The following is a 22219-nucleotide window of genomic DNA, read 5'->3' on the forward strand; positions in this document are numbered from 1 at the left end:
TTTGTCAAGGGCCTCAGATTTAGTCACACCTAATTATGATGAGCCATTCTATTTGGATGTTTCTGAAACAAACTCAATTGTAAATGGAGTGTTGTTTCAGAAAAAAGGGGGGGGTAGAGAGGTACTCATGTATGTTAGTGTAAAACTACACCCAACAGAAGCAAAGCATCCTACATGCACACAACATGCAGCAGGGGTCGCTAGAATTATCCAAAAAACAGCACATGTAGTGAGAGAACACCCACTAAAAATACTTACTACACATAGTATAGTGGCATACGTGAATTCACAAGCATTTTGTATGTCACCACGGGCACAACAGAGACTGAGCAAAGTCTTAGAGGCCCCAAATTTGACATTTACACATGAAGGAATTAACATGGCAGATTTAATGGGTGTAGGGGAACCACATGACTGCGCTAAAAGAGCAGAGATTGAGGAAAAGATTAGAGAGGACCTGAAGGCTGAACCCATACCGGGAGCTGAGGACTGGTTCACCGATGGATGTTGCCACCGAGACGAAGGAGGACTGAAAGCAGGCTATGCGGTGGTTTGCAGAGTAGAAGGAGATTATCAGGTCAGAGAGTCAGGAAGGATTGAGGGAAAGCAGTCGGCCCAGAGAGCTGAAGTGATAGCCTTAGCTCGAGCTTTGAGACTAGCCAAGAACAGAAGAGTGAACATCTACACCGATTCGGCATATGCGTTTGGAGCAGCGCATGTGGAGCTGCCTCAGTGGAAAAGAGCAGGATTCAGAACAGCAACCAATGCACCTATTTCCCACAAACATGAAATGGAGGAACTGGAAAAGGCCTTGGCTGACCCAGAGGAGGTGAGCATCATAAAATGCAAAGCTCACTCCCAAGGAACCAGCATGGTGGAAAAAGGAAACCAGAGAGCAGATGAAGCCGCAAAGGAGGCCGCAGGCTACAAAGGACGGAGACAAATGATACAGGTAATATCAGAAGAGGAGATATCTGTTGACCTGATTGAGGAAGTCAAACAGGCCCAGGAGGAGGCATCCCCAGAGGAAAAGGGGGTGTGGAAAAAGCAAAGGAGCCTGGCAGGATGGACATTTGTGGAGGGGGCCAGACGGGCGCCCCGTGTTGACAGCCAAAATGGCAGAACAGAAGGTGGATGAAGCCCACGGACTTGCCCACGTGGGGATTGCCCAGATGGAAAGAAATTTGTGTCATTGGTGGCATCCGGAGCTGCGAGGAATGATAAGAGAAAAGGCCAGGATGTGCTTAATCTGTGGGGCACACAATCCTAAGCCAGCAGTAAAACCGGAAGTGGGTAAGTTTCGGCCCCCTGAGAGGCCGGGAGAGGAGATTGTTATTGATTTCACTGATATGATTGATTCCGGGCCTGGCGGTGTAAGATATTTGTTAGTGTGTGTTGATGCTTTGACTGGCTGGCCAGAGGCCTGGGCTACAAAAAAGGAGGATGCTAGGACTGTCATTAAGTGTTTAATCAATCATTACATTCCTCGTCATGGGTTCCCCAAAAGAATTAGATCAGATAATGGAACCCATTTTAAAAATCAAGATTTGGCAAAAGTAGAAAAAATGTTGGGCGTCCAGCATAAATTTGGAACAGTCTATCATCCTCAGTCTCAGGGAAAAGTAGAAAGAATGAACCTAAATTTGAAAAACAAATTGGCAAAAATCTGCGCGCAAACAGGGCTAAATTGGGTCGCAGCCCTGCCGGTTGCGTTGATGACCATAAGATGTTCTGTTAATCAATCCACAGGTTTTACACCATACGAGCTGCAAACCGGGAGACAGTTTCCGGCACCTTGGACGGTGGGCTCGGTTGAACGGCACAAAAAGGGGAATCGGTCCCACGCAGACTACTGGAACGAGTTAAAGGCGCTTGTTTCCAGTTTCACAAAACAGGCGGCTTGTAAAGGGCCCACAGGAGAAGGAGAGGTCCCGGACGAGAAAGCAGTGTGGCTGAGAGTCATCAAACGCAAGTGGAAGGAACCCCGCTGGATTGGTCCATATGAGGTATCGGCTCGGACGGCGACAGCGGTCCAACTGAAGGGGAAAGGCGACACCTGGTACCACTGGACGCAGTGCGCAGCCGCGCACGAGGGCTTGGTGGGGAAGGATCAATCTCCACCCAACACAGGTGAAATTCAGAGGCAGAATAAACCCTCACACCTGTGCAACGGGCCGACCGGTGGTCTACCCGGAAGGTCGAAGAAAGAAGAGCAGCCTAGGAGGAGATCACCGCGCCAACGAAAAGGAGCGGTACCACACTGAACACCTAGAACAAGAGAGAGGCTCTGATAAAGGGCTTTGAACTTTTTACTACACCATAACATTCACATACAACCATGCCACCACAACAATCAGACACTGGTGATGAAAGAAGAGTTTCAAAAGCCATCACAATGTTCAAAATTATTATGAGTTTGATGTCAATTATGTTGCTAATCATGGCTATTTGTTTTTTGATTTGTTTGTTGCAGACCGACCCGGGAAACCAGTCTGAGCATGGAGGCCATGCCAGTCCGGCGTTGTTTGATACACCAATTACATCACGCGTGATCGATAGTGATTTAAAGCTGCGGGCAAGAGTGAAGCGCGAGGTCTCTGGCAAAAAGGATGAGTGTCTCAGCACATATGGTGGTTTAGAATTAGATTATGTCATTGGCTCCACAACTTCTTTTATGTTTGATCTGTGTGATGTTGTTAATTGTAGGGACGCCGGCAGTGCCTGGAGGGGATATAATGTGTGGCTCTGTTGGGATTATTCAGTGAGTACGCACTGCGAGAGGGGAAATCGTCCATATGACAGCTGGTGCCGTGATTGGGACCAGGTAAGGGGTTACACTGGGCAAAATTGGGAACCGTTAGAACTAGGATCAGAAAACGAGCTTAAACTACAGAGGGATTTTAGCCCCTCTGGAAACGCGTTAACCTTATCATTGGGGAATTGGCATCGCAAACAATCTATGTATTTGGTTCTGGGGGTGGAAACATCGGGGGTTGATCCAAAAGGGTTAGTTAAAGTTAATTTCCTAGAAAAAACTAATCACGTACCGTCAGGTAGAGAAGACATGACAACTCGTGTGATTTCCAGTCCCCCCAGCTCTGTTGCATCTTTTACAGGGCAGGAGAGGAGCGGGTCGTCGGAAGCTACACCAGAGGAGCACGAACCAAGGGAGAGGCGAGTAGTGTCGGTGGACTACACCACCTTGAAACCTCAGGATTTGATTGAACGCGCTACCGGGTTCAGTGACAGTAATATCTGGCTGGACTGGATAGCCCAAAATGCTAGAGAACAAAAAGTGGCTAATTGTGTAGCTTGCGCTTCTGCAAGGCCGCGTTTATTTATAGAGCCTGCACCTCTGCATCCAGAGGATCAGTGGGGCTATGATTGTATGCTGCGGATGACTAGAGGAGCTGTGAATACGGGGAACTGCACTGTGTTGTCCAGCCTATTTCCCCCTATTGGCAAGCTCACGCAAGTAGGGCCGTTTATGCCCCGGAAAGATAATTATACGTGCTTTAAGTTTTCCACAGATAAAGTTAAATATCGGTTGGGGGAAATTGACCCCAGTTGGTGTTCGGTCACCCAGACGGGGAGGACCACCAACAATGTGAGTGATGCAGCCACCCTAATTGGGACTTGGGCTAGGAGCGGGCTGTATTACTATTGCGGGCACAGGACTCTACTGGCTCGTGTTCCTCTTGGGAGCGTGGGGACGTGCGCGATGGTGAGACTAGGAGCGCCACTTATGCTAATCGGAGATAAGGTAAAATCAATTCCCCCACACAATACGCGCACATTGGCAGCCAGGCGCAAAAGACACATTTTGAGGAAGAGAGGAATTCATGACACACACGCCTATGACCCTAGGATGAATTCCCCCACCTGGATCGACTCCATTGGAGTGCCCAGGGGGGTTCCAAATGAGTTTAAACTTGTTGATCAAACAGCAGCCGGGTTTGAAAATATTCCAATAATTTCTGCTTTCTTTCCAGTGACCCCAAACAAGAACGTAGATAGGATCAATTATGTTCACTATAATGTACTGAGACTCTCTAACCTCACCAGAGACGGCATGGAGGGGTTGGCGGAGCAGGTGGGTCCGACCTCGTTAATGGGAGTGCAGAATAGAATGGCCCTTGATATGTTGTTAGCGGAAAAAGGGGGCGTTTGTGCTATGTTTGCCGATCAGTGTTGCACCTTTATTCCAAATAACACTGCTCCAGATGGGTCGGTAACCAAGGCTCTGGAGGGCCTAAAGAGCCTTTCTGAAACTATGCATGATCACTCCGGTGTTGATAGTCCGTTGGAAGGCTGGCTGACCTCAGTGTTCGGACGGTGGAAGGGGGTTATCGCTTCGGTCATGTTTTCTTTATCTATTGTGGTGGGTATTATGGTTATTTGTTGTTGTCTCATCCCTTGTGCCAGAAGAATGTTCAAAAGTATGTCTGTGAGGGCAGTGGACCCTGGAGTCATTACTCCAATGTCCATGATGCCAATGATGCATGTGGAACTGAATGTGTAGGCCAAGGAGGGAAACAACTTTTGTGACCTCTGGATTCTCCAGAGGTCAACAGAGGGAATTGTAGAATAAGGAGGGGATGTTTTTCTCATTATCATTTAATATTTTAATATGGCATTATTAGTTCATCAGAAGTATATAACCAGCTTTGCATTAAACATAAATTGAAGTTTTTGACCTTACATTATTCTTTGCATTACAGTGATTGTTATAACTTTAGTTTGAGCTTCTCTTACAGGTACCAGAATAATAACATGATTTTCCATTGCAGATGTAACCATGATCATTCCATACACATTGCAGTTTGTTGCTTATTCTAGAGTTGTGCTCAAGGTAATTAAAGGTTAAAAGCTACAGCCAGCGTGATGTCTGGCTGATCTATGGAGGGCAAAGGCTTTGAGCTTGGAAGGCCGCACCCGCTTACACAGCACTTATAAGATGTTATTCTTGGTGATTTTGTGCTTAGTCATGTTTTAATATGTTTTAAGTAGAAGTAGCTGATCCAGCAATATTCATTTAATATTATATGCTTGATTTAGAGCAATACACACTGATGGTCTTAATAAATGAAAGAGTCCTTGTAGCTGCCATGTTGTGTCTTAGCAGGGTACAGATGGTTCCAGGAGACGGGGGGCAGTCAGCGTCTGCCCTCGGGAAGGAGACAATGTTATTCTTTGTGTTAAATAAAATTGTCAACATTGATTGTATTACACCTGTCACTACGCATGAAGGGGCGTTCTAATACCCTGATTTTACAAAACTATGGTGATGTGTTTTTTGAAGAGAGATCTGAGACTGTCTGCATACAGTGTCCATCTCCCACGTGTGTGATCATTAAATCATCGTTTGACTCAACCCGACCGGACCAGTGTTGTTATTGTGGGTTTTTCCTATGGTGTCCATCCCCAATATTTTGAACTCGTAACACTAGCTAAAGTTGGTATTAGCTTTGTGGCTAAAGCTGAAAAATAGTAACAAATTGCAGCTGTTGTCGGTCAGATATGGAATTTATGCATGTGACAGAGAGCACTGATGCTTTTAAACATCACTGAGAGAGCAATAGTGTTTGTGTTACTCGTGCTAGTTATGGCTACAGTGGCTAATTAGTCCGGCTGTAACCGTCAGAGTTTAAGAAGCTGGGAGCACAGTGCCATACCTTAATTCTTGCTGCTGACACGCACTCAAGTTATAATAAGGATCCTGCCACCTTAGACGTGGGTTTAAGAACCTGTGCCCATAAATGCCAAATAATTTTTCCATTTAGTCATTGTTTTAGGTGAAGTGTCACTTACTTGACTATTCTATTGGTCAAGCCCAAATAATACAGCAGATATCTACAAGGAGATACGTTTGTTCAACGGAGTATGTCTTATTAAGTGATGTATTGTGAATTTTCCAACATCGTCCTAACAAAAATTAGGACCCTTTACCCCCCCCCTCTTTTTTCTCTACTTTGTGTAGAACATATGTGAGCTGCTTCTCAAAACATTATGTATAAATGACAGAAAGATTGGTACTTTAAAGAAACCATTGATGCTCTTCTGGACTGGAATACATTTTTTTTCAATTAAAATTAATGTTTTTGTGATGGTGGAATTTTTACCTTTATGATTACAGAAGTCAAAACATCGGTTGATGATAGCTTACCATCTAAACTCCCCATCTCTTGGCAAGTCTGAATTAGAGGTCTCAGCTGTATCGGCCTTTCCTAGTGGATTTGCTTAAAGAGGAGATAGCTTAAGTCATTAGGTACATATTCCCTGACATTCTAGAGGTCAACCTTGCACAGTGTGTGACATTAAAGGGCATAACTTATAGAAAGGGAATGGTACTCGCCGAAAGGGCAGCAGGTGGATTGCCAGAATACTGAAAAACCATATCTGCATTGTACCACAGCATATTGTACATTGTCAGAGAGCTTGGTGGCTGGTACAGAGAGCACGACAGAGCTTTTGAGCTCAGCCCAGTATCCACAAGAATATACACTCTCGGTTCACTCTGTGAATTCCTTGATACTTATCCATTGGTTGACTATGAGATTGGATCAGTCCACATTGTGACTTTTGTTAAGGTTCAAATATTGAGGAAGGAGAGTACAAACAACGAGGTCCAGAAGATCTTGGTCAAACGATTGATTTTAATGAATACACACGTGGGAAGATCACTCTGTACGCAGACAGCAATTGATCTTCGACTTAATCAAAGCATACACAGATGTTTATAGCATCAGGGTTTGAATTAATGACGCCCCTTCATACGTCACAGACAGAATATATACATACGTCAAATCAAAACCACAATGACTTTTAACACAGTTCAAAAGAACATCGTCTTCTATTTTCATAGCCGATTCCTCTGGTCAACCTTTTGACTTCCCGTTCAGCCACCCATCGTGCAAGACCTCGTTCCTCATTTTCAGAAACAACAAGAAACGGTTCCTCTTTTACAGAGACAACTTCGCAGTTACAACCAGACATGACTAACCCCTCACCTATAAATAAGTCTAACTAATATGTGTGTGTGTGTGTTGACCTCACTCAGCCTCCATGTCACCTCTTCGCCTACTAACTGTCTGTGTCTCGTCCTTAAATGCTTTCTCATCTCACCTGTTGCACTTCTGACCTTTCACCAGAACAGAGGCTCATCCTTATGTGTAATAACCTAACTGAAACTATGTATATGTCATCTACTAAATAAATGTTTTAATCAAGAACCTCTAATGAAAACTTAATAAAAGAATATAAAAGTATAAAAGACAATTTGAATAACCTAGTAATTCAAATAGCCTCGTCTAACCTGCTCCTCAGAATAACTTAGACTCTGCTTTCACTTCTGCAAACTCTCTGCAAGCCTGCAGTTTCCTGTCAGCCTGTGACTTTAGTCTTTCTGAAAGACACACACACTGTTTAAACCTCTGAATGCAATATCAATGCTGCAGATTATATTATTAATGCAATGGTAATGATGATGATTATTTAACAATAGCAGTAAAATAATTTCCCTGCTCCACACTTTAAAAAAAAGCATATAGAAATAAAAGGTGTTCATATGAGTGTAATAGGTTCAGTTGCATGTATGTCATTAGATAAATTCTTCTTTTTTATGTCTGATCTTTATAACTTTGACTATTGGGTATGGATAGCTTTATGAAAACTAAACTGAAATGATTCTTTCTGAATATGTAATTCTTTTTTGCCTACAGAGTCCTATGGTCCTAAAGACTGTTTTGGCTGATGGAACCTGTCGAAGGCTCACTCTCTAATGGAGCGCCTGAATCAACTGAGGATCTCATTGTTGAAGTCAAGAGACAGTGTTGTCTTCAGGGCAGTTTCAGACTTCAGTTTATGAATTCCTTGTTTGGGAATGGGTTTCTTAACCTCACCTCAGTTTCAGAAGTAGCAGACAAAGGGACTCTTAGAGCTATTGACATGCCAAAGCCCACCACATGGACATTAAAAAAAGAGTATCAGAGTTGGTGAAACTCAAGATGGAAAAGACTTTTTCATACAGAAGACATGAAGATGTTCGTGATGCACCAATGGTGGAGGCTTTCATGGCAAGATGGCCTGCTCTATTTGATGTCCATGAGGTAAGGTTTGCCTCATACACGGAGTTCTTGCGGTATTAGCCTAAAATGGTTAAGGCACAGTTGTTATTTGACAGCCCATTTCTTCAGCATGAGTGATTGCAGCCTTCTTCCAGGTATTACACCTTTGAAGCTCATTCCTCTGTGCTCATGTTTTCAGATCAACGCTGAGTTTAAGAGAATTGCCACCATCCCCCCTCAGACAAAGTTCCTGGCTCAGCTGGCTCTCCACTTGAACAACCTGGTGAAGTTGGTCAACAGAAAAGGAGAGCTTGGACTAATACTGAAAAGAATTGTGGCATAAATGGATAATGTAAGTGATAAAGCCTGAACATTCACTTAACATGATCCTCTTTGGATGAAACTTTATAATTGTGGAAGATTTCAAATGTTTTCCCATGATAAATTCTCTCATATTGTATTTTTACATTGCTTGTGTTTTTAACCTTCACTTTGTCAACCTATTATTAATTTGTGTGCCTTTAGTTTAAAAACATTCATGTAAAGTACACTATTAAAACTTAAATGAAGGACAAGGCTGAATGAAGATGCTAATTACATACATTACATTTCAGTGTGAAGATGTTGATGCTGAGTGTGTCAAGGGAGTGTGTATCTACATGGGTGAAGACCCTGGCATGCTTATCCGGGAGTATGTGGTATGTACTTGTCTTTTTTTTCTCGGACTTTCCACAGTGTCATATTACTTACTTGGCATGAAATGACATGGCTTCTTTTTTACAGGGCATGGAAGAACATGCCATCAGTGAGACTGTTGAAGACACCACTGTTTGAATTTATCTTCTTAAAGAGCAAGCTTCAGCAGATGAACAAGAGTTGTCCTTGCAGGCATCAGAGTGGCGAAGAATTTGGATAATGTAGCATTTGCTGTGATAATGATATTTGGACTCATGTATGCATTAAACCTTGCCTAGCCTGCGGACCTTCGCTACAACTTTGACGTTTTCCAGAAGGCTTTCATGGAACTGGATGGAGCTAAACTCTCTAAAGTCCTTGCTTTCAAAAACCATCTGTTTCATTGAGAAGTCAAAGACTGCACTTCTGCAATTCTTTGCAGTTTTTCATTTTGTGTTCAGTAACGTTATACTGCTTATGTTTTTATTGCTTTCCCCTCATGTGACTGCAATGCAGGATAATTTTTCCTTTTGGTATCATGTTGTAAGAAATTTTTACTGATGATTTTTAGCAATATGTTCTAAGTCAACCTTAATGTCCTGCTTACATGTTTAAAATGAAGATTAAAATTCATGTAGGTGTTTGGTATTAGTTATGTAACAATGTCATTTAAGGCTCAACTTAGTTGAAATCTTGTACAGGTAAATACTTGTACAGAAGCTGAAACGGTTATAAAATATTACACAAGTTATATTTGTGTAAATCTGTTTATTCATAAAAGCGTGTTGTTTTTTTCAGGTTTTTCTTAATTTAGTTTACATTTTCAATTGTGTAATTAATACAAATGTTATATGTAAGAGATGACAGGATCAACTATAAGCACTTTCTTTTATTTGCTGCTAAGGTCAGTTTTTTGTGAAATATTTGCAAATATATCCTCAAACTAACTTTTTCTTTTAGTTATTTCTGGGGGCTATCTTTAAAAATGTGTTAACAAGTTTATATGGATGTGATTTTGGACTTGTTCATGACAGAATTGCTGCTTTCGCTACCGTTGAAGATCTAACACAGAAAAACATGAAGGTGATTTTCCTGGCCTGGGATTTTATAAAAATATTCTGCAGTACATCAAAAACGAAAGAAAACCATTAATCAACATATGAACATTACCTCTGAAGTTACAGCGGTTTTATTAGAGACACAGCTGAGCGTTTTGCATTTTGCATAATTTTAAAAAGTTTACATTTGTTCAGAAGCAGATATGAGACTTTCTTTTCGGAAGTAAGTAAAGGGAAAAAAACAGCGGCCGACAGTGCTGTAAACAACGGTAGACTTGTGCGTAACAAGCAAGCGAACAGAAAACAGATTTTTAGACCGGAAACTGTTCTTGAAGTATACTGAGAGAGCAAGAGAGAGAGAGAGAGCTGTGCATGAAGTGTGGTGGAAGCAAAACAGCAAAAGTCAGAGGCAGGGGCGGATCTAGACAAATTTTCTTAGGGTGGCATGAGCGTGGCAAAAAAATCAAATGGGGTGGCAAAATCAAAGCCCCCCCCCCCCCTCCCCCAAACACAGATGCAGGTGGTTACATATGGTTAAAATGATACAAAAGCTACACAACATGGGGTGGTTTGTTTACAAACACAAGTCTAACTTAAGTTTCACTGTTTTTTATTAGAAAACAATCACATTGTTAGATGCTGAAATTACACAAAACGTCAGAAATCTGCACTGTCATGAACAAAAATTTAAACCTAATTTTTCATGATTTGTTGTATTAACCCACTGAGGTCTGAAATACAACCGGCCATTTTTTACTCCTTTTGAGTTTACGTTTGTATTTCACCCTCAAATTGTTTCATTTTTTCCCTTTGCCTTGTTTGGTTTCATTCTTTTCAGCTCAACTGAATTTTGTTGTTTTTTCACTGACATACTGCATTAGTATTACTGATCTGAAAAGAACTTAAAATCCTAGCAGTATTTTTTACTGTAAAAAAAACACAGACATGCTGAGTAAATTTTTATAACTTGAAATGCAAATATAAATTGTACATTTTGTAAACATATACAACTATTTGTCTAAAAATACAGCCAATACACCTGCCGTTTTTTTCATTTTCTACAACCATTAAAAACATTACTAAAACTAAAGTAAGAGAACAATCAGGTTTCCCAATAAGATACCCCACAAATGATGTGTGCCAGTAAAAAAAAAAAAAAAAAAAGTTTGTCCACCAAAAGACAGAGGAGAACAGCACAGGGATAAGCCTGCAGGCCTGACAACAGGAGGTGTATCACTCTGCTGGATTTCTACTTAGTGACAGTGTTTACACTGCAATGTGCCTTTGTGACATTCATTAGTGCACTGACACACAAAACAAAACGACTACACAACAGAACAGCTACACAAGACAACACAATACACTAAGTATACACGCCACACTAAACGTCACAAATCTCCCACATCTCTCTCTCTCTCTCTCTCTCTCGCTCGTTCTGTCTCGCTCCCGTTACCGTCACCCCCCAAACTTTCCCCTCTTCCTAAACAACCCAATCCCACGTGTTGACTTTTTTTTTAAATTGGTCGACATGGTGCATTTTTCCACCGTTAGGAAAGAGGTGGCTTTTTTTTTCCTTTCTTTACTGTTTTTGCGCTGTCCTTATAAAATGCTTAACACACACACAAAAACATGACGACAGTATTTAGAAAAAAGCGTGGCTTATATATATTATCATAACTCTGAAATTTACTGGCCTGTAATTAAAATTTAAAAACTTTGAAGTCCGAACTTTCAATGTGGGCTGAAATAGAGACTCTTTTTGCTATGTCAGCTTAAATCAATCATGTGATTTGGAGGTGCAGCCTGTCCATGGACCACAGAGGGTTAATAACACTCACCTTCCTTCCATTTCCAGAGTGTAACATCCAACCACCTGTGTAAAATCCGAAATTCCCAAGGTGTTGTTCAAAATGTGCTCTGGCACAATCATAAGCATTCCTTGCTACTGAAAACAAGAAAAAAGCCGGTCCTGCTATGGGCTGAACCATTTGTTAACCCTTTAAGACCTACCATAGAACCAAGTTCGCCAGAGCTTATATTATATTTTTACATGCTGTAGTGCCATTTTTGGGAGCATTTCAAGTTGCTATACATCAATAACACCATCATAGCCCAAATTTTTATAATATGTATGCATAAAGTGCATAGTTATTACATAAATTGCAAAAAAGTGCAACAAACTTTTTTAACATATAATTCTAGTTAGAGAAATTTAAGAGGCTTATCCCTCAAAACTGTAAATACAAAAAAGTTGCACAAAATAGTTTCGGCGCTTGTCGTGGTTCTCTCCCTCATATATGAGTAACACAAAGAACTTTGCCTACTTGGAGTTCAATGCTTTTGCTGTGTAGTTCAATTGTCTGGGGTGGGTGTAGCTCAGGTGGCAGAGCAGGTCAGCCACTAATCAGAAGGTCAGTGGTTCGATCCCAGGCTGCCACCTGGCTGCATGCTTTGGGCAAGATACTAACCCCATGTTTGCCTACTGGTGGTGGTCAGAGGGCCCGGTGGCCAGTGCCCGGCAGCCTCGCCTCTGTTAGTGTGCCCCAGGGTGGCTGTGGCTACAATGTAGGTTGCCGTGAATGGGTGCATGACTGAATGTGTAAAGGGCTTTGGGGTCCTTAGGGACTAGTAAAGAGTTATACAAATACAGGCCATTTACCATTCTGGAGAGGGCTTTTATTTGTATCATTGTTGTTGCCATTTGCATGTGAGAACTTAGATTGTGAGGATGATTAAAGATGAACAAAGGGTGGTAGGAGAATTGAAGTGAGGATACACAGTGTGAAACTGCTTTAAGTGTACAATAATGTTGATGTGATATACAGAATGTCAGGAAAGAAATGTTGTTATTAATGTGATTCTTGAGGTTTGATTTAAGAATCAAAGGGTGGAATTGTATAGAAATTTCTTTTATTTATGTATTATTCACATTATTTTATTGTATAATACCTTGGTGCCACTGGATTTTAGCATGTCACTGTTATGATCCTGGGTCGTTGACCCAGCGTTTTGTGTTTCTTTTTGGGTTCATCTTGTGTTTGGTGTTTATCCTGATTCTGTATTAATTCTTTGGGTTGGTTGTCGTGTTTATTATCCCTACCTGTGTCTCCCTTCTGTGCTCCGTTCAGGTCCCTGCGTTTTTGTTGCAAAACAGTCTGTGTGTTTCCGGTTTTACTTTGTAGGTCTGCCTCTCATCATGTCCATTAGTGTCAGCTGTGTCCACCCCTGCATGTCATCTCCTCATTACCTTGTGTGTGTATATTTAGTGGGTGTCGGTCTGTGTTCGTTGTCGGCTCGTCTGTGTTTCTTGGTATCCTGTTCCTTAGTCTGCGTCTCTCTGCTCCGCTCTCCGTTTTGTAGATTTCAGGTTTGCTCTTTAGTTTCTCCCAGTTTAGGTTTGTCATTACTCATGCTTCATTGCCTGTTTTTGCCACTGCCACCGTGTAAATAAACTTCACTCGTATCATCAGTTTGCTGCATTTTGGGTCCTCCTTTTCCTCCACTCCACACGGCTCACTCCGCCAGCCGTGACAGTCTCACACTCACGCAGTTAGACAGATAGTGGGGGTCTGGTAAGGAAGTTGGGGGAAGCAGACGACTCCACAGGAAGAATCTTTTGTCTCTTCGAGATAGAGGCAGAAGAAGGTATTTAACTGAGAGCCATGCTAGGCTCAGAGAGACTCTGCTGACCGTCTGCCCCACGATCATGCATGCTCTCCACCAAGCTTGGTTTTCTGTTATTAGTTTGTGATCAAAGAATGTTAGCTACCGCTCACCGCTTTTCTGCAGGCTTTATTTAATGGAAAACTTCCACAACATACCCAATTGAATATGTTTTTAGATACTAATGGTATCATGGAAGTTTTTCAGTCAGGTTTTAAACATCTCCACTCCACTGAAACAGCACTTTTATGGGTTTTTAACAATATCTTTTTAGCTAATGACTGTGGAAGTTCTGTGATCCTTGGGCTTTTAGATCTTACTGCAGTGTTTGATACCATTGACCACAATATTCTTATCTCCCATTTGGAACACCCGGTTGGCATCAAAGGTGCAGCACTGGTTTGGCTTCGTTCATATTTGAGTGGCAGAACGTTCAGAGTTAATGTTGAAAATTTTGAGTCCGCCTCAGCCCCCCTTTCTTGTGGGGTGCCCCGGGGCTAAATTTTTGGCCCTCTTCTTTTTTCATTATACCTGCTCCCTTTGGGGTCTATTTTTAGAAAACGCAAAATATCCTTTCACTGCTTCACAGACGACTGCCAAATTAATTTGCCTTTAGCACCAAATGGCCCAGGCTCCATCCAAATCCTTCTGAACTGCCTTAAAGATGTCAAAGCTTGGACGGCTCTGAACTTTTTGAGTTTCAATCAGAGTAAAACAGAGGTGATTGTATTTACACCTAATAAGATTCCATGCAACCCACTTGGGAATTGTGGTGGCCTTGTGTCTTATATCAGACAACATGGGACAAATATGGGAGTCATTATGGACTTGAATTTTAAATTGAATAAATACATTCGTTCTGTGTTGCAAAAATAAATAAAAAAATAAAAAAAATTAATAAAGCAAAGGGAAATAGCAAACCTTAAGCCAGTTTTGTCAAGACATGACATGGAGAAGGTAATACATGGCTTTATTTCAACTATGCTTGACTACCGTAATGCACTTTATGTTGGAGTCAGCCAAGGATCCCTTGCACGTCTTCACCTCGTTCAAAATGCTGCTGCCTGCCTCTTGACTGGTATCCTGTCCTCTCTTCATCTGCTTCCTGTTCATGTTAGAATTAATTTCATAGTCCTAAAGCTGGTTTGTAAATGCCTAAATGGTCTTGCTCCCCCATACCTTTCTCAGGTACTTCAGCCTTAAAAACCTTCGCGGGCCCTTAGATTAGCTGACCAGCTGATTTTGGTTGTCCCAAAATCTGGGCTAAATGTAGATGAGAACTAGCCTTTTCAATTATGGCTTCCGAACTTTGGAATATACTGCCTTCAAATATTAGACAGGCATCTTCGTTTCCTGTTTTTAAGTTGCTTTTGCAAAACATACCTTTTGTCATTTATACTGGTGTGAGTTGATATGTTCAATATGTGTATTATTATGTGTTTATGTCAGTGTCATTGGTTTTATCTTGTGTTTTACCCCTTTGTTTCTGTACAGCACTTTAGGCAAACTTTATGTTTTTAAATGTGCTATGTAAATAAATTGGATTTGGATTTGGATGTGTTTAGAGACTGAAACAATGTTGTGCATCTTTCTTTTTTGTCTTCACAAATTGTTATTTGACTTATTTTTTTGTCTCAGTTTTGATAACTGAAGGCTCCACCTTTAAACTGGTGTGTTATATCAAAATCTGTGATTATTCACTGTGAATTACTCTTGGACACAGCAATAGCTTACTGAGCTATTTATGCTGCTTTTAAAGGTAACATAGTATATACCAAACTGAAATCAGGTTTGCAAATGAGAAAAGGATTAACTACAAGTATCACGTTCCTTTAACCCTTTAGAGCCGATCGGAGCGGGAACGCTCTGTTTTGCATAACTATTTTTAAATCCCAGTAGCACTGCAACCACATAAGCTAGCGCAAAAATTTTTTTTGCATATGAAACCGGAGGAGTTGTACTTACATCTTATGCCATCAGCTTGTCCTAGGTCACGGTTTCCTTCCACATAAAGCTTTGCAAAAACTGCATAAAAAGCGCTTGCAGGAACAAAAATATAATATTCCAGAAACACGCTTTACCGATCCGATCAGCTGTTCATAACACTTCCTACGTTGGAATAGACGTCAGCGCGAACTTTTGCATTTCCGCCATTACCTGCCCGAAACCGGAAGTGACGTCATTTTCGCGGAAATGTAGTCTTTTTTGCCATCAGGGCCTCAGGGCCTATACTGCTCTTTTTAAAAGTTATCTTTGACTTTATGACTTTCTGTGTCGTTTCTGGGATGCTTAGGACTCATATTGCACTGCTGGAAATAGTTAATTTTGATGCATATGCTGCTTTTTTGCAAATTTGCAGTATAATATTTATTTTCGTTTTTCCTGCAATGTATAAAAATTGGTGTATTTCAAAAATAAACTATGAAGACACTCAAAATAAATTTCCTGTGGTGGGAAACTATTTTGTGCAACTTTTTTGTATTTACAGTTTTGAGGGATAAGCCTCTTAAATTTCTCTAACTACAAATATATGTTAAAAAATCAAAAACGATTTTCAATTTTTTTGTAGTTTATTGCACTTTTTTGCAATTTATGTAATTACTATGCAATTAATGAATACATATTATTAAAATCTGGGCTATAATGGTTGTATTGATGTATAGCAACTTGAAATGCTCCCAAAAATGGCTCCACAGCATGTAAAAATATAATATAAGCTCTGGCGGACTTGGTTCTATGGTAGGTCTTAAAGGGTTAATATTAATTGCAACCCACTGTATGTATGACATTATTACTGGGAGCTGAGCAACACAAAAACTCTGAACCAAGATTTGCCCCTTGGTTTAAATGATATTCATATCATATTTCTAATTTAAACAACACAGAGAAAGCAGAGTAAATTATATCTAATTAAAACACACAAATGATTGATTGTTCAGTCATTTCATTATAATAAACAGTTTGTTACTAATCACACATGGATTTATGGAAAAACAATTGATCATTAACAGCTGATCTATTCCCACAAAAAGAAATATATCATAAATGAATACAAAACATGAAGATTTTCTACTGACTGAAATGGAAGATTACATGCAAAACAATTCCTAGTGCAAACTTAAACTAAAAAGTCTGACAAGGACATCAAGATGACATTCAAAAAGTATCTTTTCCCAGTTTCTTTTTTAACTTAGATTCTTCTTCTTCTTTAACTTAGATTCTTCCATCATTCCATCATTCAACCATGACAAGAAGTTGACAAAAATAATAGGTGCATTTGGCGCATGTCTTCCCCCTTCTCTCTCTGTCCATGCTTTCCTGTCCTTCCTTCACTGTGTCTATCAAATAAAGCTGGAATAAGCCAGGTGAGAAAAATAAATGGTGAAACTGTCAGTGTTGGGCAAGTTACCTTGAAAAAGTAATTAATTATAGTTATAAGTTACTTCATTAAAAAAGTAACTGAGTTAGTAACTGAGTTACAAGATTCTAAAAGTAATTAATTACTTTAAAAGTAACTAATTTGTTACTTTAAAAAAAAGTTTAACCCTCTGGGGTCCAGGGTATAAATGGCCATTTTTAACTACTTTTGATTTTCCCCTCAACATTTCACCTTTAAAAACTATTTACTTTGCCTTGTTTGGTATCATCCTTTCCAGCACAACCTCACATATCTGAATTTATAGTTATGTTTTCATTTTGGCACACTGTATTAACACAATTGATCTAAAATCAGACAAAAAGAAATCCGAGTAGAAAAAGTTATATTTTTTACTGTAACAACCGCAAACATGTTTATTGAATCATATTTCATAACTTTAAATGCAAATATAAATTGTCAATTTTAAAATCATATGCACAAGTTTTCCAAACAACAACGTTATTAGCATCCATTTACCTTTTACCCTCTTTTTATATAACCATTTCAAACTATTTACATAACAATTAGATGTTCTGCATTCAATAAGATGCCACACAAATTATTTGTGCCACTTCAAAATAAATATTTCTTTCCACTATAAAGGAGAAAATCACAAGCCTGATACCTGATGGTCTGACAGCAGCAGGTGTATCACTCCTGTTTTCTACCTGGAGACAGCAGTCGCCTCATTGTTCTGACACACAAGACAAAACTATCCACAACCCTACACACTAACTACACAATACAACATATTAACTACACACTCGATACATAGTAAACGTTACAAATCTCTCACATCTCAAAACTTGCTCTCTCTCTCTTGTTCTGCTCTCTCTCTCTCTCTCTCTCTCTCTCTCTCTCTCTCTCTCGCCTTCACTCCTAAATATTTCCCCTCTTCCTAAAGAACCAAATGTCATGTCGGCATATCCTTTTTTAATTGGTCGACATGGTGCATTTTCCCACCAACATGAAAGGGGTGTTTTTTTTTGTTGTTTTTTTTTTTGGTCATAAGCAGAGAGTGCTTGCTAGCGCTGTCCTTAGACAGTAAACGTGACGAAACTATTCAGGAAAAAACGGCGCGTGTATATTGTTTATCATGACTCTGGTTTTACATCGCCTATGAACACAATTTAAAAGCTGTTATACATCACCTTGTTGCTCTGTCATCTTGAAGTGGTCATGTGATTGGCTTACCAAGACATTTTTATTCTTCCTCAGCCAAACAGCAGCATTCATGCGATTGTTTTGCCCCCTTGCTACAGGTGTTGTGCCAAAAAGTGATCATCTGGCAGAAAGTGATTGCCGTCTACGGGAGCATGCGCAGCTGCTTAAAGCTGTGGCGCCCAGATTTCTTATGTAGACGGCTACTTCCGTGCAACTGATATAAGGCTGAAGACAGCTTCAACTGTCTGTGTTGTAACGATAGAAATAGTAATTAATTACATTACTTGTTACTGACAAAAATGAACCCCGTTAGTAACACCATTACTTGTAACGCCGTTATTCCCATGACTGGAGACTATCTGAAACAGTGTTTAAGTATATCTGACATTTTAGTTGATACCCAATCTGAAGTGACTTCTGTGGCAATGAACTTTTATTGTTTAGAGATTCTGCTATCTAAACAGGAGGAATAGAATCACATCTCAAACTGTACATTTCTCTTCATAAAATGCTGCAGGCTGATGGGTCATTGGTCTTATTACTGATTTGTTGTATCAGGTCAAATAATTGTTGTTCTTGTGTTTCCTGAAGTTGTTTTTTCTCCTCATTTTTTGCATTCCTCATTTCTCTTTCATGTTTTTTCCACTAAAGTCTTGATTTTTTTGATGTTTTCGCTCTTTTTGATCACATGTTTCATGAAGTTATTAATTTCCCTCACATAGTTTTCCCTCTGACTTTTTAATTCCTCCTTGTGTTTCATTTTGGATTCATGAAGCTCTTCAGCTAGCTTTCTGATTTCCTCTTTATATTTCTTCTCTAGGTCCTCCTGAGATTTCGTGTGTTGTTTCTCCAGTTCTTGTATTTTTTGTTCTTCCCTGCTCTTTTCTGATTTGATCCTCTTTTTGTTTCTTGTTTTCATATATTAGTTTTTCTGTATTATATTTCTCCTCAAGTTTTTCCAGTTTTTCTTTCTCCTGTCGTCTCTTTTCATCTTCTTGTTGTTGTTTCTCTTGCTCTTCTCTTCGTTCTTTCTCCCACTCCTCTTGTTTTCGTTGCATCTCTTCTCTGGTCTCTTCCAGCTTCCTGTCAACACTTACCTTTGCTTCTTTTTCCAACTGAATTTCTCTGTCCAATTTTTCAAGTTCTTCTTTGAATTGTTGTCGATGTATTTCTTCTTCAGCGTCCTTTTCCCTCTTCTCTTTTTCTCTCTTTTCTTCTTCTATTTTTCTTTTTTCTTGTTCTTCCTTAATTTTATCTGCCATTTCCTGGAGTTCTTGAGCTTTCTGTTCCCTCTCCTTTTCCATTTTTTTTCTATCTTCTTCCATTTTTTGTTTCATGGCTTCCATTTCTTCCTTATGTTTTCTTTCAATTGCTTTCTTTTCTCTCTCAATTTCTTCTTCCTTCTCTTTCAGAATCCTCTCCATCTCCTTCCTTATTGCAGTTTCAGCCTCTTGCAGCATCTTGTTGGAGAAACAGTGTCCTCCATTCTTCTTCACCATTGTGTCAATCTTTGCTATCAGCTCACTGACTTGTTTTTGATTGTCTTTGTCATGGTTATTGAACACATGGTATCTTCCTCCACAATCAGAGACCAGCTTCTTAAAGGAATCATCACATTTGTTCTTGATGTAGTCCTCTGAAGAGAAGCTGTCATACTCCAGTGTATCTCCTTTTGTTAAAAGGACGATAGTGAACTTCTGAGAGTTCTTCCCAAAAAATTTTTTGATGAGCTCCAGTGTCTCCTTCTCCTCTGTTGTGAATCTACCAATCTGTACCACTAGCAGGAAGACATGTGGTCCTGGCGCCAGGAGACTGACACATTTCACCATCTCCTCTAGAACCTCATCATTGGTCAAAGTTGTGTCAAACAGACCGGGAGTATCGACCACAATAACAGGACGACTGTCCACCTCACCATGTGCTTTCTCACAATTTTTTGTGACTGACATTTGACTTGATTCAGCTTTAAACTCCTTTCTTCCTAAAATGGTGTTTCCTGTAGAGCTCTTTCCACAGCCGGTCTTCCCAATTAACACAATCCTGAGACAGTTCGAGTCCTGTTCTCCAACTTCATCACCTAAAACATGAAAACAACCTGAGTTAGCTTAAAGATTGACACTTGTACATAGTTACATCAAGAGTCATTATGTCAATGGAAAATATTAATCTAGATTACTTACCACTGACAAGTTTTAAGACTTTCTCCATTTGTGCATGTAGAAAGGTTGTAGCTGTATAACAGTGTGGTTTGTCTGTGGCCTCACTAATTTTGTCCACAACCTCAAACATCTTTGGAATCCTCTTTTTGTCTTTGATGTTGAGAACCACATGTCTTTGTCCATAGGTCTGAAGGAGCTCCTGGATGTGTTGGTCTGTACTTACAAAAGTTTCAACAGCTGGATCTGTAGGATCTGAGTCCACAGTGAACAGAATCATGGTGAAGTCATTGACTCGATAGCTGAATGCATCCTGGATGGTCTCTAACTCTCCCTTGTCTTCATCAGTGATGGCAGCCGCAGGTAGGACCAGGATGAAGGCATGGACACCCTCAGGATCACAGAGGGAGATACACTTGAATGATTCCTCCATCACTGCCTCCTGAGGTTTTCCATACAAGGCAGGCAGCTCCACCAGGGAAACCCGACATCCACACACCTCTCCCTGATGTTTAACACACTCTGATGAGTTGGAGACTGAATGAAGCTCTGTCTGACCTAAAATGGACTTGACTACTGAAGTCTTCTCCCTCCCAAACAGAACCAGTTTTAGACTGGACTTCAGATTGTGTTTAACATCTTCTTTTAACATTAGATATGTTCCCCAGTTTTCACTCACTATTTTATTTATATCCTCCATCAACTCTGAGTAATCTGTAGGAGAATACATTTTGTCAAACCAGTTCTGCCTTTGGTTGCAGTCTTCAATGAGTTTTTCCACTGAGTTATTGCCTGTCTCTTTTTTTCTTAGTTATAATGACCATTGAGTGATTAAAAGCATCTTGATCAAACAAGCTCAGGACCAAATTCAGAGTTTGTCTGTCCTCTTCAGTGAAATCAGAAGGTTTCACTAACAGCAGCAAAACATTTGGGCCAGGAGGACAGAGACTCACACAGCTCTTCATCACTTCTAACAGAGTTTTCACAGACAGATTGAAGATGTCAGGGGTTTTGACTACTGTTAATGGTTTCCCTTTCCACTCTCCAGAGGCAGCACGAGGTTGCTTTCCTCCACGGACTTTAAAGTCTTTTTTTCCAATAAGGAGCTTTTCCAGGGCTGATTTTTTGTTCTCACTTTTTCCAAACAGCATTATCCTGAGCTCATGTGCTGTAAAAAAAAAAAAAAAAGATGAAAGTGGTAAATGACCTCAAAATGTATGAAATACAGATTTCTGTAACCAAAGTTTTACTACATTGTGTTACATACATACTTTTTGAATTATTGATCAGATCATCCGATTTGTTAAATGCTAATGTTTACACCACCACCATTTTTCTTCTTTTTTAAAAAAACAACTACAGATTATTTGTTCCAGGGATCCCAGGGGGGTATTTTGTTGGGGGGGCTTTGCCACTTGGTTGGGTCTCCCATCACAAATTGGTCCTGGGTGAGGGACCAGATAGTAAGCAATTTAAGACCCTTATGATTGCCAGACCAAGGGAACACTTTACCCTGTCAGACATATGGTTACCCGGGCCCCACTCGCACAGTAGAACTTGATAGGGTACCTAAGGGAGAGCATCTGGTGGCCAGCCTTAGCCCATAGGTTCTTGCTGGGTGCAACCTGAAGAAGGAACATGGGCCCAGCCTCCTTTAGGTGAGCCATTTGCACGAGACGCCATAGGGTACAATGTGTGCCGTGTAGTGGCCAAGGTTTGAGACACTGGCTGACCAATCCCTGCTACAGAGACTGGAGACTGGGATATAGAATATCACCTCTCTGGTGGGGAAGGAGCCTGAACTAGTGTGTGAACCCTGGGAATGCCTCTAGCTTATCTCAGGAAACAATATTCCCCCAGATAAGTAAGAAGAGGTGGCTAGAAAGATGGAAGACTGCTGCACTGCGCTGCGGCCGCAAGGTTGTGACTGCCAGTGATGGTGGTAATCCACGAACCAGATGTGGACACCAGAGGTGAAAGGAGCCACCAGACTGAAGAATAGGAGTCCTTTTGGGCTTG

The 22219-nt window shown here is 40.5% G+C and overlaps 3 protein-coding genes across 3 annotated transcripts; 2 read left to right on the forward strand and 1 right to left on the reverse strand.

Annotated features, from left to right (window-relative positions):
* The first annotated feature begins 379 nt into the window (after positions 1-379).
* Positions 380-1107, forward strand: LOC120742148 (ribonuclease H-like). Its single transcript, XM_040045277.1, has 2 exons — positions 380-923; positions 1010-1107. The coding sequence occupies exons 1-2, from the start codon at positions 380-382 to the stop codon at positions 1105-1107; spliced, it is 642 nt and encodes a 213-aa protein (XP_039901211.1).
* LOC120742153 lies at positions 1050-5374 on the forward strand. Its single transcript, XM_040045281.1, has 2 exons — positions 1050-1293; positions 1750-5374. The coding sequence occupies exons 1-2, from the start codon at positions 1116-1118 to the stop codon at positions 2262-2264; spliced, it is 693 nt and encodes a 230-aa protein (XP_039901215.1). The 5' UTR covers positions 1050-1115; the 3' UTR covers positions 2265-5374.
* A 13473-nt stretch (positions 5375-18847) lies between these two features.
* LOC120742149 (immune-associated nucleotide-binding protein 12-like) lies at positions 18848-20903 on the reverse strand. The gene is made up of 2 exons (XM_040045278.1): positions 20225-20903; positions 18848-20121 (listed from the first exon to the last, which is right to left on the reverse strand). The coding sequence occupies exons 1-2, from the start codon at positions 20898-20900 to the stop codon at positions 18848-18850; spliced, it is 1950 nt and encodes a 649-aa protein (XP_039901212.1). The 5' UTR covers positions 20901-20903.
* Positions 20904-22219: the final 1316 nt, after the last annotated feature.

The sequence above is a fragment of the Simochromis diagramma genome, unplaced genomic scaffold (genome assembly GCF_900408965.1).
Source record: "Simochromis diagramma unplaced genomic scaffold, fSimDia1.1 OVJJ01000551.1, whole genome shotgun sequence".
Taxonomy (NCBI): domain Eukaryota; kingdom Metazoa; phylum Chordata; class Actinopteri; order Cichliformes; family Cichlidae; genus Simochromis; species Simochromis diagramma.

What these genes read in the sequence shown, in the direction of transcription:
- LOC120742148 (XM_040045277.1), top strand. Translation starts at nt 380, where the DNA reads ATGGCAGATTTAATGGGTGTAGGGGAACCACATGACTGCGCTAAAAGA. An exon ending in AGCCGCAAAGGAGGCCGCAG is followed by an intron (nt 924 to 1,009) that starts GCTACAAAGGAC and finishes AAACAGGCCCAG; the next exon opens with GAGGAGGCATCCCCAGAGGA.
- LOC120742153 (XM_040045281.1), top strand. Translation starts at nt 1,116, where the DNA reads ATGGCAGAACAGAAGGTGGATGAAGCCCACGGACTTGCCCACGTGGGG. An exon ending in AGCAGTAAAACCGGAAGTGG is followed by an intron (nt 1,294 to 1,749) that starts GTAAGTTTCGGC and finishes ATCAATCCACAG; the next exon opens with GTTTTACACCATACGAGCTG.
- LOC120742149 (XM_040045278.1), bottom strand. Translation starts at nt 20,900, where the DNA reads ATGGAGGATATAAATAAAATAGTGAGTGAAAACTGGGGAACATATCTA. An exon ending in AGTCTTAAAACTTGTCAGTG is followed by an intron (nt 20,122 to 20,224) that starts GTAAGTAATCTA and finishes TTCATGTTTTAG; the next exon opens with GTGATGAAGTTGGAGAACAG.